Genomic DNA, 15,916 nt, shown 5'->3' with positions numbered 1-15,916 from the left:
GGACAAACGTAGGAAAGGTATATGGAATTACTTGGTTTATGCATTAAAGCTAAACCAGATAATTCTCTACTGTTTTCGAAATAATACCATAAAGGATACTGCTTTTAAAATGGTGAGCAATTGTATCACTGCAAGGCTATGTCCTTATTTTTTAAAAGAAAGAAACCAAATACCTTGGCTTAGTGACAATCTACATTTCAAAGGTTCTCCAGACTAAAAGCTTATTCTTCCTTTAAGTGACTTCTCTGTAGCCATAGTTAGAGTTCATCTAGGTTATAAACCATATCTCCAGTTATTCATGCTGTTCCAGATAGGGTAAAACAAGTATCCAAAGTGCTGAAGGGGGAGGTAATAGCTTAAGCACTTCTCAGCTTATCCTTCATCTCTAGATGTAGATATTTGAAGAAATGCAACTGTTCAATGAGAGCGGTCGTGGGCATCCATTTACATCTCTTAGGATTGGTGAATAGAGTGTGGCCTATTGAGTATACTTTTGATGTTGTTGCCAGTCTCTTTCAAATGTACACGTGACACTATCTGAAGAAACACTAGACACACCTAGTAAACATTTCTCTGACATCTATTCTGTACCCAGTTTAGGGGATCACATTTTCAGGATTGATTTTCTGCTTGGCTATCAGTGATAATCTGGGCACAGATGGGGTATCAGCGAGCTGCTGACTTTCCTAGATGAGCCTGTGTAAGTGTATAGGACTTGCCTCTTTGGAGGCCAGTAATGTGGCAGTTTCCTGTGCTCAGACTGGGAGGAAGCACTTGTTTTAGATCTCCATACCTTATCATGGTTTCAAAATCTGTCCTTTGGTGTATGATGCCCATTTGGATTCCTGATAATCTTACTTCTGTGGTTAGTAATACTTTTTGTAGAACATTGCTCTTATTCAGTATTAGCAGTTTCAGAGTGTCAGGCATACAAATATGTCTCATTTCATTGCAATTTTTGTTTTTGGTGTATTATCAGAGCACATACACAGCAACCAGATAATACTAGACAGTTCTCAGGCTTTTAGTCTTGTTCTTTCCTAGTTTTATGATTATCCTTAGAACTTACAGTTAGCCCATCACCTTTCCGTGAGGTAATACTGCAGAACACATGATGATTTTGCAAAGCCAAGTCATGCAGAAGAATAAAGAGTTGTCCTGAATTTTAAATATCACTTCATTCTAGCAAAATAGACTATACAAACAAACCCTCCTCATACTCTGTTAAACTGTGAGCCTATTGTATTTACAAATTTGCATATCTACTCTAAGTTTGGCCAGGTATGTGACTGTTCTGTGACATTCTTACTCCCCATGATTAAAACCAGACAAATAACTACATGGAAATGTGAATTCAGTCTGTTATGTATTTGAAAGGCAGAGAGCGCGTGCACAAGCTTTAGTCTGCTAGCTCATTCCCCAAATGACCATAGCGTTTGGTCCAGGCTGAAGTCAGGAAACTGGAATTCCATCTTGGATCTTCTATGTGGGCTCCAGGGACTCAAGTACTTGAGCCATCATCCACTGCTTTTCAGGTATGTTAGTAAGGAGCTGAACTGGAAGCAGAGGGTTTGAGACTGGCTGTCACAAGTGGCAGCTTAACTGGCTGCACCACCTTGGCTTGGGACCCTGCACTGCATTGGGAGATCTGGAAAAGGCTCCTGGCTTTAGATCAGTGCAGCTCCAGCCATTGCAGTAACTTGAATTGACAGATGGAAGATCTTCCTCTCTGTTTCTCCTTCTCTCTGTATATCTGACTTTCCAATAAAAATAAATAAATCTTCTAAAAATAATTAATAAATAAAATCTTTTTGGAGCCCTGTACAGCTTCCACCTACAGTGCCAACATCCCGTATGCACCCTGGTTCGAGTCCTGACTACTCTGCTTTGGATCCAGCTGCCTACCAATGAGCCTGGGAAAGCAGTGGAAGACAGCCCAGATGCTTGAGCCTCTGCATCCACATGAGAGACCCGGAGGAGGATCCAGGCTCCTGGCTTAGGACTGGCCCAGCTCCAGCCATTTTGGCCAGGGGAATGAATCAGCAAATAGAAAATTGCTCTCTCTGTCTTTTCTCTCTTTGTAAACAGTCTGCCTTTCAAAATTGGAAAGTCAGATATACAGAGAGGAAGATCCTTCATCTACTGATTTATTCCCCAAGCGACCACAACAGCCAGAGATGAGCCCATCTGAAGCCAGGAGCTCGGAGCATCCTCTGGGTCTCGCATGCAAGAGCAGGGTCCAAAGGCCTCAGGCCGTCCTCAACTGCCTTCCCAGGTTACAAGCAGGGAGCTGGATGGGAAGCGGGGCTGCCGGGATTAGAAATGGCGCCTGTATGGGATCCTGGTGCGTTCAAGGTGAGGACTTTAGCTGCTAGCCTACTGCTCCAGACCCAAAATTAATTTAAAAGAAATAAATAAATGAAGGGCCCTGTGTGGTAGCCTAGTGGCTGAAGTCCTTGCCTTGCATGCCCGTGATCCCATATGGGTGTCAGTTCGTGTCCTGGCTGCTTCACTTCTCTTCTAGCTCCCTGCTTGTGCCCTTCTAGCTCACTGCTCGGAAAAGCAGTGGATGACGACCCAAAGCCCAGGAACCCTTGGAAGAGACTTGGAAGAGGCTTGGAAGAGGCTCTTGGCTCCTGACTTCAAATCAGCTCAGCTCTGGCCATTGTGGCCACTTGGAGAGTGGACCAGCAGGTGGAAGATCTTTCTTTCTATAAATCTGACTTTCCAATAAATAAGTTATATATGTATATTTTAAAGATTTATTTATTTTTATTGGAAAGGTGGATATACAGGGAGGAGGAGAGGCAGAGAGGAAGATCTTCCTTCTGATGGTTCACTCCCCAAGTGACAACAGCTGGAGCTGAGCCAATCCATAGCCAGGAGCCAGGAGCTCTTCTGGGTCTCCCACACGGGTGCAAGGTCCCAAGGCTTTGGGCCGTCCTCGACTATTTTCCCAGGCCACATGCTGGATGGGAAGCAGGGCTGCTGGGATTAGAACCAGAGACCATATGGGATCCCGCCACGTGCAAGGCGAGGCCCTTAACAACTATGCTATCATGTCGGGCCCTAAATAATATCTTTTTGAAAATGTTTTTGGAATAATTGCTTAGCCCAGTGGTTAAGACACTGCGTCCTACATTAGGTTGCCTGAATTACACTTCCTGGTTCCGTTCCTGACTTAAGCTTCCTTTCTGTGTAGTCCTTGAGAGATAGCAGTGATGACTAAAGTAATTGGCCCCAGGCCCATCCCCACCATTATAGACATTTGTTGAATAAACCAACAGATAGCAGTTTTTTTTTTTTTTCTCTCTCTCTCTCTCTGCATCTCAACAAAAAGAAATAAATAAAATACTGCTGTATTCTATTAAGAAGCAAGCACAAATGATTGGCCCTGTTTGTCAAGTAGGGCATCATAACCCATTGAGCCACAATGCCAGTCTTTGGAATTCTTTTAAATTAGCAATAGGGACCAACATGGTGCAGTGGCTTAAAGTACTATCCACAACACTAGCATCCTATGTTAGAGGACCCAGTTCAAAGCCCAGCGTGAGTTTCTGATACCGTGCTTCCAGTCCAGTTCTTTGGCAGTGCATCTGGGAAAGCAGTAGAGAAGAGTCCAAATAGTTGGGCCTCTGTCACCCACATGCAAGATCTAGATGATCTTTAAGTTCCTGGCTTTGGTCTAACACAACCCCAGCAGTTGGCAGGCATTGGGGGAATGTACCAGCAAATGGAAGATAACCACTGTGTGTCTCTGTATGTGTCTGTGTGTCTGTGTCTGGGACTTTGCCTTTCAACATTCATCTGCTTTTTTTTTTTGATGTTTAAGTTTTAAGTACAGGATGGTGTGATGGCTCAATTGGCTAAATCCTCACCTTGCAGTAATCAGAATCCCATTTGGGTTCTGGTTCTAATCCTGGCTGCCCAGCTTCCTATCCAGCTCCCTACCTGTGGCCTGGGAAAGCAGTAGAAGATGGCCCAAGGCCTTGGGACCCTGCACCTCCATGGGAGACCCGAAAGAAGCTCCAGGCTCCTGGCTTTGGATTGGCTCAGCTCCAGCCAGAGCAGCCACTTAGGGAGTGAACCAGCAGACAGAAAATCTTTATCTCTTCTTCTCTCTGTACATCTGCCTTTCTAATTTAAAAAAAAAGTGAATGCTTTAAAAAAAAAATTGTAAGTGAAGCAAGGCTTCATATGTAGAAACATAAAATGGTCCAGAAGGCTACTTATAAACAAATATACTTTCTTTTTTTTTCCAATAATTTATAAGAAATAAAAAGAAACCCTAAAAAGAATGAAAAAAGGAAACTCAGAGTAGTTAATAGTTGGAAAATGTGTATGTAATTAAAGTAAATAAAAGTAAAATGACCAAAATGTTAAAGATAATTTCCCCCACTTTAAAAGGTAGATGTAATGGAAAATGGACGGCCTTGGGGTCAGCACTATGATACCGCTCTGCAGTCTCCACCTATAGCACCGCATCCCATACGGGCCCGTTTGAGTCGCACCTGCCTCTCTGCCAGTCCTACTCCCTGCTCATGGCCTGGAGAATAGCGGAGGTTGGCAGAAGTCTCTGGGCCCCTGCAGCCATGTGGGGACTCTGGAAGGAGCTCCTGACTCCTGGCTTCTTACACTGGCCCAACCTTGTGGTTATTTGTTGAATAAACCAGTGGGTGCAAGATCGATTCTGCTTCTTCTCTTCTCTTCTCTTCTCTTCTCTTCTCTTCTCTTCTCTTCTCTTCTCTTCTCTTCTCTTCCCCTTCCCCTTCCCCTTCCCCTTCCCCTTCCCCTTCCCCTTTCCTTTTCCCTTCCCCTTTTCTTTCTCTCTCTCTCTCTCTTCCTAACTCTCCTTCTCTCTTATACTTTAACTTTCAAATAAAAATAAGTCATAAAAAATAAATGAGCAACCATACTCCAGAATGCATTGTATTATAAGCCAATTGGCAAGTGTAAATCAGTGTTTGTTGTTTTTATCAGTAATACCCTACACCAGAATCTAAAGATTGTTTTTTTTTTAAGATTTATTTTATTTTTTTATTACAAAGTCAGACATACAGAGAAGAGGAGAGACAGTGAGAATGTTCTTCTGTCCGATGATTCATTCCCCAAATGACTGCAATGGCTGGTGCTGCATCGATCTGAAGCCAGGAGCCAGGAACTTCCTCCAGGTTTCCCACTAGGGTGCAGGGTCCCAAGGCTTTGAGCCGTCCTCGACTGCTTTCGCAGGCCACAAGCAGGAAACTTGATTGGAAGTGGAGCTGCCGGGATTAGAACTGGTTCCCATATGGGATCCTGGTACATTCAAGGCGAGGACTTTAGCTGCTAGGCCACTGCGCCAGGCCCTAAAGGTTATTTTCATTCACCACTTTACCACACTTATTTAAATATCTGGTTTTTATTTTTAAAGCATCTATTTGAAGGCAGTTAGAGAGTCTGATCTTCCATTTGCTAGTTTAATCTCCAAATGCCCTGTGCTGTGCCAGGCTGAAGCCAGGAACCAGGAACTCCTACCAGGTCCTCCTTACGGGTAGCAGAGATCTGAGTATGTAAGCTTCAAGATATGCATTAGCAGGAAGCTGAGTTGAAAATGGAAACAGGACTCAATTCCAGGTGCTTCATTATGGGATATGAGCATCCAGGCAACATGGAACCCACTGGAACACTAAATCCTTAGTGCTTGTATCTTCGTTGGATTCTGTTTTTGTTTTTCTAATTATAAAGAGGGCTGGTGCCTAGTGTAGCAAGTTGTTTTTGATTGCAGTATCAGATCACATATGGGTTCTGGTTCCAGATCTGGCTGCTCCAATTCCAATTCAGCTGCAGCGGAGGATCGCCCAAGACCTTGAGTCCCTGCCTCTGTGTGGGAGCCTGGACCCCTGGTTTCAGGCTGGCCCTGCTGTGGCCATTGTGGCTGTTTGGGGAGTGAATTGACAAATGGAGGATCTCTCTTGTGTCTCTCCTTCGCCTTCTGTCTCTGAATCTGCCCTGCAATAAAAATAAATAGATCTTTTTAGAAAAATAAATATAAAATAAATGAAAATCATAAATACCATTGAAGCAGTGAGGAAATTTTGAATATGTTTGTCATGTTGAATGTCCTATGTTTGTTTGGTCCTTGTTCTGTGGTTACATAAGAAATTTTTTTTGGAAGATGTATTTATTTGAAAGGCAGAGTTAGAGAGATCTTCCATTCCCTGGTTCATACTGCAAATGGTTACAGTGGCTGAGGCTGCGTTAGGCCAAAGGCAGGAGCCAGGAACTTCTTCCAGGTTTCCTCCTGCATAAGTGGCAGGATTCCAAGGATGGAGGGCCCTTCTCCCACTGCTTCCCCAGGTGCATCAGCAGGGAGCTGGACTGGAAGTGGAGCCGCCAGTTACTAGAACCAGTGCCCATAGAGATGCTGGCTGGCACTGCAGTCAGTGGCTACCCTGCCGTGTCACAGTGTTGTTCGCCCATCCTAATTTTTATTTTTATTTTACTTAAAGATTTTTTTTTTTATTACAAAGTCAGATATACAGAGAGGAAGATCTTCCGTCCGGCGACCACAATGGCCAGTGCTGCTCCAATCCGGAGCCGGGAACCGGGAACCTCTTCCTGGTCTCCCATGCGGGTGCAGGGTCCCAAGACTTTGGGCCTGCTTTCGCAGACCAAAAGCCGGGAGCTGGATGGGAAGTGGAGCTACTGGGATTAGAACCAGCGCCCCTATGGGATCCCGGTGTGTTCAAGGCGAGGACCTTAACCTTTACGCTGTTGTGCCCGGCCCGCCCATCCTAATTTTTAAAAACTTATTTAAATTCTCATTTGAAAGGCAGAGGGACAAAGACACACCCTTTCTTCTGGTTCACAATGGCGGCAGGCAACCTGCTGAGACAGGTACTGGGAACTTAATCCTACTGATTTGCACGCGGTGACAAGAGCTCATCTACCTGAGTCAGCTGCTGTTCCCCACCTCTTTGACATACCCCCTCCTTGCCCCAGGTCTGCATTAGCTAGTAACTGGAACCCAGGTACTGCAGTGTGGGACATGGGACATTTTAATTGTTGGGTAATATGTGCCTAAAGGTGAACAAAGTGGACTTAGCACTTTTCATGTAATAAGCAGATAATAGTTTCTTGATGTGACTTTGTCAAAACTCTAAAACAGCACTCATCACAGCGAGGTGCAAGCACGAAAAAAAAAGAATTTTTCTTCAATCAACCGTGATCCTTTTTTAATGTGTAATATATCAGATTTTTAGCTAATCATGAAGGGAAGGGACTTTTCCCTCACTTACTCCTCCCCCCTCTATTAAAGTGAATCAGATATAACCGTGATTGTGTCAAAAGTTCAAAAGGGAAAATGGAAGGTAAAATGAGCTGAATTGGCACTTTTCCCTCAACATTGTACCTGTAAGCTTGATATGTTGTTTCAGAGATTAACTTTATAGACTTCCGTACCCAGAAGTATGAAAATTCTTCAGGAACTCTTTTCACAGGCTTGATCTTAACATACTGAATAAAGAGAGCAGTTAATCCCTTTTGTGAAGTAATTTGAGAGGAGGGAATTCAAAATGTAAAATCTCACCTGCAGAAAACACTCAGCTCTGTAAAGGCCTTTCTATCTTTAGACACTTACAAAGACTTCATATTTTAATGCGGAAGGGTGAACTTGGTTAAAAAGCCAATGGGTGAAATTAGAGAGAAATAATCCTGTGCTTTCTTTCTGGGAATTAGCGTCCTGCTCTCCGGGGGATGCGATTTTAGTCCCTGTGGGAAATGAGAGTACCTTTCTGTACAACAAACCAGCACCTCTAAATATAAGCTTGACTTTTAGTATAATGAGAGTCTTGTTAGGTGCAGTTTTGCTCTGAGTCATTAATACAATGAACAAATGTTGTGGTTACCTGGGAAAGAAAATTCAAGTGCTTTTAAACCTCTTTTGAGATTGAGTTTCATGCTTGAAATTTATACACTGTTATGCCCAATCGCATCTGTAGAGGATTCCAGACTGTAAGGTATACAACACAGAGGAATTAATATACTCGGGGAAAAAAATTGAGGCCACTACAAAATGGATTTAAGGACCTGAATAAAGAGCTTTTCTTTTGCTGAATGACAAGTATTTACCAGTAGCATTAGGTTTAACATGAGAAAAATGTTCCTAGCAATGATTTTACAAGTCAGAGATGTTCCTGTGTGCAAAGTGGAACACGTTGCCTGCCCTTCGGATGGAATTTTTTCTCTTTTCCACTTGAAAATATTTTGTAGTTCTAGAAGCAAAGGTTGAATCAAGGAATATGCTTCCTTGCTTTCTTTAGAAGGAATAATAATTTAAGAAGAATGTTTTACAGTCAGAGGTGGGGATGGGCCAGGAAAGAGGGCAGAGGCTGGTGGTGGGTGGACGTCACCGTGGGTGAGCGGGCTAAGTGGTTGTCGCCCAGGCTCAACCGGGTGACTGCAGCCAGTAACGAGCAGTGTCTACGTTCTCATTCATTTCTCTGGTTTTTGCACCCCATAAATGTGTACTTAAAGAAGTAAAACTTTTAAAAGCCTTACTCATTTCTTTGATTATGCAAGATTTAATCTAGTCCTCATAACAGTGTCTTGTATTTCATTTACAAGTAGGTAGCGTCTAATTTCCCTCTGGACACTGAATATGAGGTACTGGCTAAGCTAGGTAACAGAGCTGGCTTTATGTAAATAACCTCAGGCAGTGACAACCAAAACGTACATATAAAGATTTTTTTTTAAAGATTCATTTTTTTATTGGAGATTTGCAGAGAGAAGGAGAGACAGAAAGATCTTCCATCTACTGGTTCGCTCCCTCAGGGCTGGGAGCTAAGCCAATCCAAAGCCAGGAGCCAGGAGCCGCTTCCTGGTCTCCCACATGTGTGCAGGGTCCCAAGGCTTTGGGCCATCCTCTACCTCCCAGGCCACACGCAGGGAGCTGGATGGGAAGTGGAGCCACCTGAACACAGCTAGTGCCCAAATGGGACCCTGGTGGTTGCAAGGTGAAGATTTAGCCAGTAGGCTACTGCACTTTCCCATAAAGATGTATTTTAGAAATTGTATTCTAGTTTAAACAAGTTACTCTTCTCTTGCCACCAGCAATGTGTTGTTGTTATAGGTTTTTTTAAAAAGTCTTAATAAGTTAATTTTTTTTTTTATCTAAGGTAACAAGACTGTTAATCTGACAGATTTGCCCTCCACCCACCCCTTTTTTTGAAACCTCCTTAACCATTTCAACTTAGCAATGACTTTTTTTGTTTCAGACAAATCTTCCAATTTTCAAGCTGAAGGAATCAACTGTTAGAAGAAGATACAGTGACTTTGAGTGGCTGCGAAGTGAATTAGAAAGAGAGAGCAAGGTGAGTTGGTTTTAAACGAAAATGTCTCAGGTTTCAATGTTGAAGACCTTTCAGAAAAATTATGTTGGATAAAGTCAGGTAGAAAAACAGGCACAATTTCTTGTTTTCAAATAGCTCAGTCTCATATGATTTCACAGGTTGGAGAAGAGCCATTGTAGTTTTGCTGGGAACTCTCCTGTCTTCTTGAATGCCCAGCCACGGCCTTTGCCAGCTCACTTGAGAAACACTTCTCAGAAGTTTCTTGCTTCACCTTCTTCCTTTCTGTCTTCTATTCCACCTCACCTTCTCCATACCTCTTGGCACTTCTCTTCCTCCATACATCTCCTGTCAGTGTATTTCCAATTTTGTCATAAGTATACTTTTTCATCGCCACATGTGTACAAAGAACAGTTTTTGTAAAACAGCAGTTACCGTTGTGTAAGATGTACAGATTCTTTAGATTTTCCTCAGGGGTGGCCCTGATCGGGGTGGCTGTCTGTAACTTGGAGAACACATTCCCTTGATAAGAATTGGCTTCTCTTAGAAGGAAATTTGATGGTGGCTTTGGCTTCAAAATAAATGAGGTGGAGCAAATTCCATCCCTGATGTCTCTGGTTTCAGCCCTGTACCAGAATGGCTTCAGAGGCTTGGAGTCATGGATGAAAAGTTACTTTGTGACTGAAATGGAGTAGATGAACACCATGGGAGGCAGTATTTGATTGCTCAATTAATTGGGTCCCTGCTAACCCCATGAGCGACCCAGATTGAAGTCCCAGCTCCGCCTCCAGCCTGACCTAGCCCTGGCTGCTGTGAAGCAACACATAAGAGTGTTCTGTCTCTATGTCTGTCCCTTTCTGCTGAATAAATAGGAAGATGAAGCAGGTGGGTCTGGTCCAATGGTTTGATTGGCTGATCCTCTCCCTTCAAGTGCTAAGATCTCCTGTGGGCACCAGTTCATGTCCTGGCTGCTTCACTTCCCATCCAGCTCCCTACTTGTGATGGGATAAAGCAGTAGAGGACGGCCCAAAGCCTTGGGACCCTGCACCAGTGTGGGAGACCCAGAAGAAGCTCCTGGCTCCTAGCTTTGGATCAGCTCAGCTCTGGCCATGTCAGCCACCTGGGGAGGTAAACCAGCAGACGAAAGATCTTTGTCTCTTTTCTTTGTACATCTGTCTTTCAAATAAAAATAAGTAAATCATAGAAAAAGAAAAAGATGTAGTAGAAAGAAAGGAGCACTGTTGCATCATCCCTCCTTTCCCAGCTGGTCTGTCATACACATTTAGGTCTTCCAGCCAATTGTAAGTTGTGCATATTTGGTTGATCAATCTTTATTCCTAAATAGGCAAGCAAATGTTTCAGCCACTTTTGAAACTATTTTTCCCACTGACAATATTTCTGTTATTAGCTAAGTTCCCTAAAACACAAAGGTCAGTTTCTAAATTAAAACATTTTGCTAATCTATATGCCCAACCTCAAGTAATTCCTTGCTGTTGTATCTATTATAGCCTTGGGGTTTGGTCTGTGACAGCTAGTAGAAAGGGAGAGATGATACAGTGTTTTTGATAGGGGAAGTAGAATTGTGATCATAGGCTTGGAGCTTTTCTGTGTGTTGCTCCTGCCATGGCGTGCTGGAATGTTTTACAAATGTACTCAATATATTCTTCACCTTTTTTATATTTTAGTGTTTCATTTTCATGTACTTTACAGAGAGTCAGCAGAGCAAGAGAGAGCTAGTTCCTTCTCCCAAAATACCCAGAACAGTGCGGGTCTGGCCAGGCTGAGACCAGGAGCCCAGCAATCCATCTGTCTCTCCCACATGAGGAAAAGGTCCCCAACGCTGGAGCCATCTCTGCTCCTGCCAGGGTCCTCATTGGCAGGAAGCTGAAATCAGCCAGAACCAGGAACCAGTCTCAAATGCTCTGATTTGGAATGCATGTGTTCTGACATCATGCTAGACCAAATGCCCACCCACATTCATATTCATTCATTTAAAGTGTACAGTTCAGTAGTATTTAGAGCTATACAAACATCATTGTCAATTTTAAAAGAAGCCTATTCTCATTAATCACTTCTGATTTCTCCTCTTGTAGCTATAAGCAACAGCTAAGCTGTTTCCCCAGGGACAAAAATGGTACATGGCATTTAACAAATATTTGAGCTTAAGTTGTATGCCCAGCTTTCCTTAAAATAACCAGAAGATCATAGAATATGTGCTCTTCTGCGTGTGGCTCATTTCATTTGGCAGGTTTCTAAGGGTCAGCCGGTTGTAATATATATCAGTACTTCATTTCTTTGTGTTGATAAATGACATCCTGTTGTGGATATGCCATGATTTATTTGTCTATTCATCATTTAGTGGCTATTCAGGTTATTATTTTTTCGAGACTGTGATTAGTACTCTTGTGAACATTTATGCACATATTTTTGTCGGACCTGCTTTCATTTCTCTTAGGCATAACACTTCTGCAGGCTGTGTTCCAGAGCAGCTGCCCTGTTCCCATTCCCACCAGCCATATGAAGGTCTCACTTCTCTCCACCTGCTCCTGCTCTGCATTACAGCTGTGGAAGTGCTGTCTCATTTACTGTTGGCTGTGATTTTCCTCATGCCTGATGGCTAATAATGTGAATGATCTTTTGGTGTCATTACTGGCCATGTAGGTGCCTTCTTTGGATTAATGTTCATTCAAGTCCATTGCCTACTTATCTTGTTGTTTGTTTCTTTACTTGGTGTTATAGCTAGAACACACGAAAAACACAGTTTCCTTATCAGATACAGGATGCAGAAATCTCCCTGGCTGTGGGTTCCTTTTCACCTTCTTCGTGGTGTCTTTTGAAGCACATGCTTCACATTTAACATTCACCTTGTGTGGAAATTTTACTCGTGGTATGGTATTGCTAACAATAGTATAGTCAGGTTATCATGTTAGTAGTTTTAACTACGATCAAATGAGGTGACTTTGTATCTTTCCTGGTGGTACTGGTTAGGTCTCTCAGCTTTCCTTTGAGTGTGCTCTGACTTTCAGTATGTGAGGTCCACTGGCATCTGCCTGTTTCTCATCCCGCATGCATACACAGATCTTTGGATTCATAGCTTAAAGTGGTGTAAGAAAGTCTAATTAGATCTTTTCAGACTATATAAGCAGAAAGAATGCGATGTTGAAGAGGATCTTTTGGGAGCTCAGCCATACGAGCTGCTCATGATTGTGGGTGATTAGTCCCATTGCACGCAGTCTTACCGACCATTTGAAGGACTCTCTTAATATATGTTAGAGTGTATCTTTACATATATGATGTTCTTTTTGCTCAATTTCATGTTAAATTCTTCCCTGGGTTAATAGTGGTCATTTATTTAGTATATGTGTTCTCGAGTCCTTTTTCATATCATAGGCTGTAGCTCGTAGCTTTGTAGCAAGTGATTTTTTTTCCTGCTTACCAGGTACTCTGTGGTTGGAATCCCTTGCTTCCCAAGGATAGAACTTGCAGATCGCAACACGTGATTTAACAGTGCTGTTATGGGGAGAGATTGATGAATGATAAAGCAAACTTGCGTGTTTAATCATTGACTATCTGGGAGGAATTATATGTGTTAGGCATCTGGTTTCATGTTTCTTTGCTATCATTTGATTTTTGCTTATTTGTATTTGTATGCTGTTGAATTGCTAGTTCACTTTTTTGTTCTATAAAGTCATTGTTTTAGGAAAAGTTTCTAGAGAGAACAACTAAAAATTAAAATTTTCACTCTGATAGAATGTGTTACCTGCAGTAAGAAGTATTTTGAATATATGTTTGTTATTTGCATTTTTCCACATACTGATTGTTTGCCGAAACCTTTTCTGTTTGGATATAGGATGAGGATCCAGCTAAGTGACTGGTCGTTTAAGACCTTTGATCTTCTACAGTATGTCCAACTCTTTTGAACCATTAGAATCCTAAAGCAGAGTTTTCGGTTTGAAGGTGTTAATAGGACAGTTTTCCTCCAGGCAACATTTGGCGATGTCTGGAGATTTTTTTTCTTGTCATGAGGACAGGCTACACAGGCAGCTGTTGGGTAGAGGGTGCGTGCGGGAATGCTACCGGATGTGGTGCAGTGCACTGGGCAACCCCCAATAACAGAATCACATGGTTCAGAGTGGCAGGGTGCCACATTGGAGAAGCCCAAGTCAACTGTGTGATGAAGAGCTATTTCCTAGCTGAAGTGAGTTGGTCCTCAGATAATTCCCAGGAGGAAAAGATCAACCCAAGTTGGTTCTCTTAGGTTTTGAACCTAAGTGGGGGCTGGATTTAGGACTTTCTGGTAGTGATTGTGGAAAGATGAAATGGCAGGTCTTTAGGGCAAGATCTAGAGTAGGAGATTGGAAAGAAAGTTGGAAGGGTGGTGACAAATGTGGTTGTGTATTTTGTCATCACCTCAGACACAAGGAAGAAACTTGCAGATGTTTAGCACAAAATTCGAATCCAGCCATTTGCAGTGGGAACACAGCATTTCATTCCCATGTGTTATCAGTTCCAGGGGAGCACAGCGAACCTCACGTCAGTTGAGTGAATGCTTGTTATACACTTCTCTGGAGTGCCAGACCCAAGCCTTTGAGGAGCGTTGGCCCACATTAGGTTATCTTGCTTCCAGGACAGTCTTTTCAATGTTTGTTTCTTTTTGAAAGTAACTTTCTTCTATTTGAACAAGTGTGAGAATAAGATGGCTCTCATGGAGGGGGTGGTATACTTGACCTTCAGGATGTGCTTTATAAACTTCCACAGCCCAGTCGGTGGAGTCAAGAATGTTCTTTCTTCGCTTTTTAGGTTGTAGTCCCCCCACTCCCTGGGAAAGCATTTTTGCGTCAACTTCCTTTTAGAGGAGATGATGGAATATTTGATGACAGTTTTATTGAAGAAAGGAAGCAAGGGCTGGAGCAGTTTATAAACAAGTAAGTGCTTTCTGTTCCACAATGTGTATGTGAATGGTGCTTGGAGACTCTTTTAGTAACTCGGTGGTGAGTTCAACTATGAACGCACCTTTGCTTCTGGCCATTTCCTAACTTTCTTTTCAAGCAATATAAAAGTATTTGACAAGTTGAATATCATGTGATAAATATTAACACACCTGAGTAATTGAAATGAGTAGCTTTGTGTTGGCCTAAGTTTTCTATTTGTTTTTCTTGGATAATTTATGCAAATTACATTTAAAATTACAGCATTTAAAAAATATAGTTTTACCTATGATTCTTTCTGATTTACGGTATGCTCTGGCATGAACAATAAAGCTAACAATACACTTGCAATCATTTTGTTTGATTGCAGATGGAGCTTATTATCAGCATGTCTTACGTAAAGGTGTACATTTTTAATTTTCATGCAAAATGTATTCTTTTGAAAACGTAAAACTTAGGACTGTTTGCTTTTTTCTGTAGAAACGCTTGATAAACCTAGACCAGTTTTTCTAGCTTTTAATTTACTCCTACATGAACTGCCAGACAAAAAGGCTTCAAAATTTTTGGAAAAATTAAATTAATTGGGTGCAAAAAAAGTTGGAAATTTATTTTTTTAAAAAAACTGTATTGTGTATTTGTCCATGAAGATTTGAGGATTCTCTATACCTGTTTTTAAGAGCCAATGTTATGCCAGGAGAAGACTGTAATTTCTTAGTCCATTGACATATTTCACTTTTAACATAAAATCTACTCAAATTCCTTATATGTCAGTGAATGTGTAAGAAGTTAATCAGGCAACCATGCCAGGAAACTGTGCAAGATTGATCTATGTTTAATTGTGTTCTGAATTAATCTTGTGAACTAGAGGAGAAGACATACCATTATTTGATAGAGTGTAGCTTTATGGGCAGTCCAGGGTAAGACTTGTCAGTAATAAACTGCTTGTGTGTGTTTGCACACTACTACTAAGCCGTTGTACTCAATTTAAATGTGCATTTTTTATTCCCAGGGTTGCTGGTCACCCGCTGGCCCAGAATGAACGTTGTCTTCACATGTTTTTACAGGATGAAATCATAGATAAAAGCTATACTCCATCTAAAATAAGACATGCCTGAGATTTGGTGAGAAGGGGCAAAACGTGACCATTTGTGATTCATAGGCACCAGTGAAGAAGTTCTAACTTAGCATGCTGCACAGGAGCTGGCGTAACATGCCTTCAGTGAACTAACACTCACATGCTCAGTTGTGTTTTGTTTTGGCAGTTGACAAGAAGTTAATTTGCTTTAGTGAAAACCCCCTCACCCCAGCCTTTCTATACGAATAGCTCTTCCTTGCTGTTTGATGTGGTGTACACTATAGCCTCACAAATCTCCTAGTACAATCCACTCTGTCCTAACTAAAATTACTTTGTCTCATTTGCACAGTTTTTGTGTCATGTTTGCTTCTTGAATCTGATTAACTAGAATGTTTCTTCCCCTTGCCCCTTGACGTGTGTGATGTCACTCGGCCTAATTTATGTGTAGGAGCACTACACCATGTTTCCAGTACCAACCACGTGAGATCTACATTTGTGTGCAAAAAAAGTCTCTTCCTTCAGGCCTGTAAGACCCTTCACATGGAAGATTAATGAGGGAAATCTTTATATTCTGTATAAAAATAAAA

At 42.0% G+C, this 15,916-nt stretch overlaps 1 protein-coding gene across 5 annotated transcripts in view; it reads left to right on the top strand.

Moving 5' to 3' along the window:
• Positions 1-15,677, top strand: part of SNX3 (sorting nexin 3) — a 37,229-nt gene extending 21,552 nt beyond the window's left edge. For 3 of the 5 annotated variants that reach the window (XM_040983860.1, XM_040983859.1, XM_040983858.1), the window contains exons 2-4: positions 9,255-9,350; positions 14,127-14,251; positions 15,264-15,677. In XM_040983860.1, coding sequence (XP_040839794.1) covers positions 9,255-9,350; positions 14,127-14,251; positions 15,264-15,369 — 327 coding nt within the window. In that variant the 3' untranslated portion in view covers positions 15,370-15,677. The remainder of the gene's footprint in view (positions 1-9,254; positions 9,351-14,126; positions 14,252-15,263) is intronic. The other 2 variants (XM_040983862.1, XM_040983861.1) reach the window with 2 other exon arrangements.
• The last annotated feature ends 239 nt before the right edge of the window (positions 15,678-15,916 follow it).

Source organism: Ochotona curzoniae, unplaced genomic scaffold (assembly GCF_017591425.1).
Source record: "Ochotona curzoniae isolate NIBS_2020 unplaced genomic scaffold, NIBS_Ocur_1.0 contig_3819, whole genome shotgun sequence".
NCBI classification, from domain to species: Eukaryota; Metazoa; Chordata; class Mammalia; order Lagomorpha; family Ochotonidae; genus Ochotona; species Ochotona curzoniae.
Note: the sequence above shows the minus strand (reverse complement) of the source record. Positions and strands in the feature narration are given on the sequence as shown.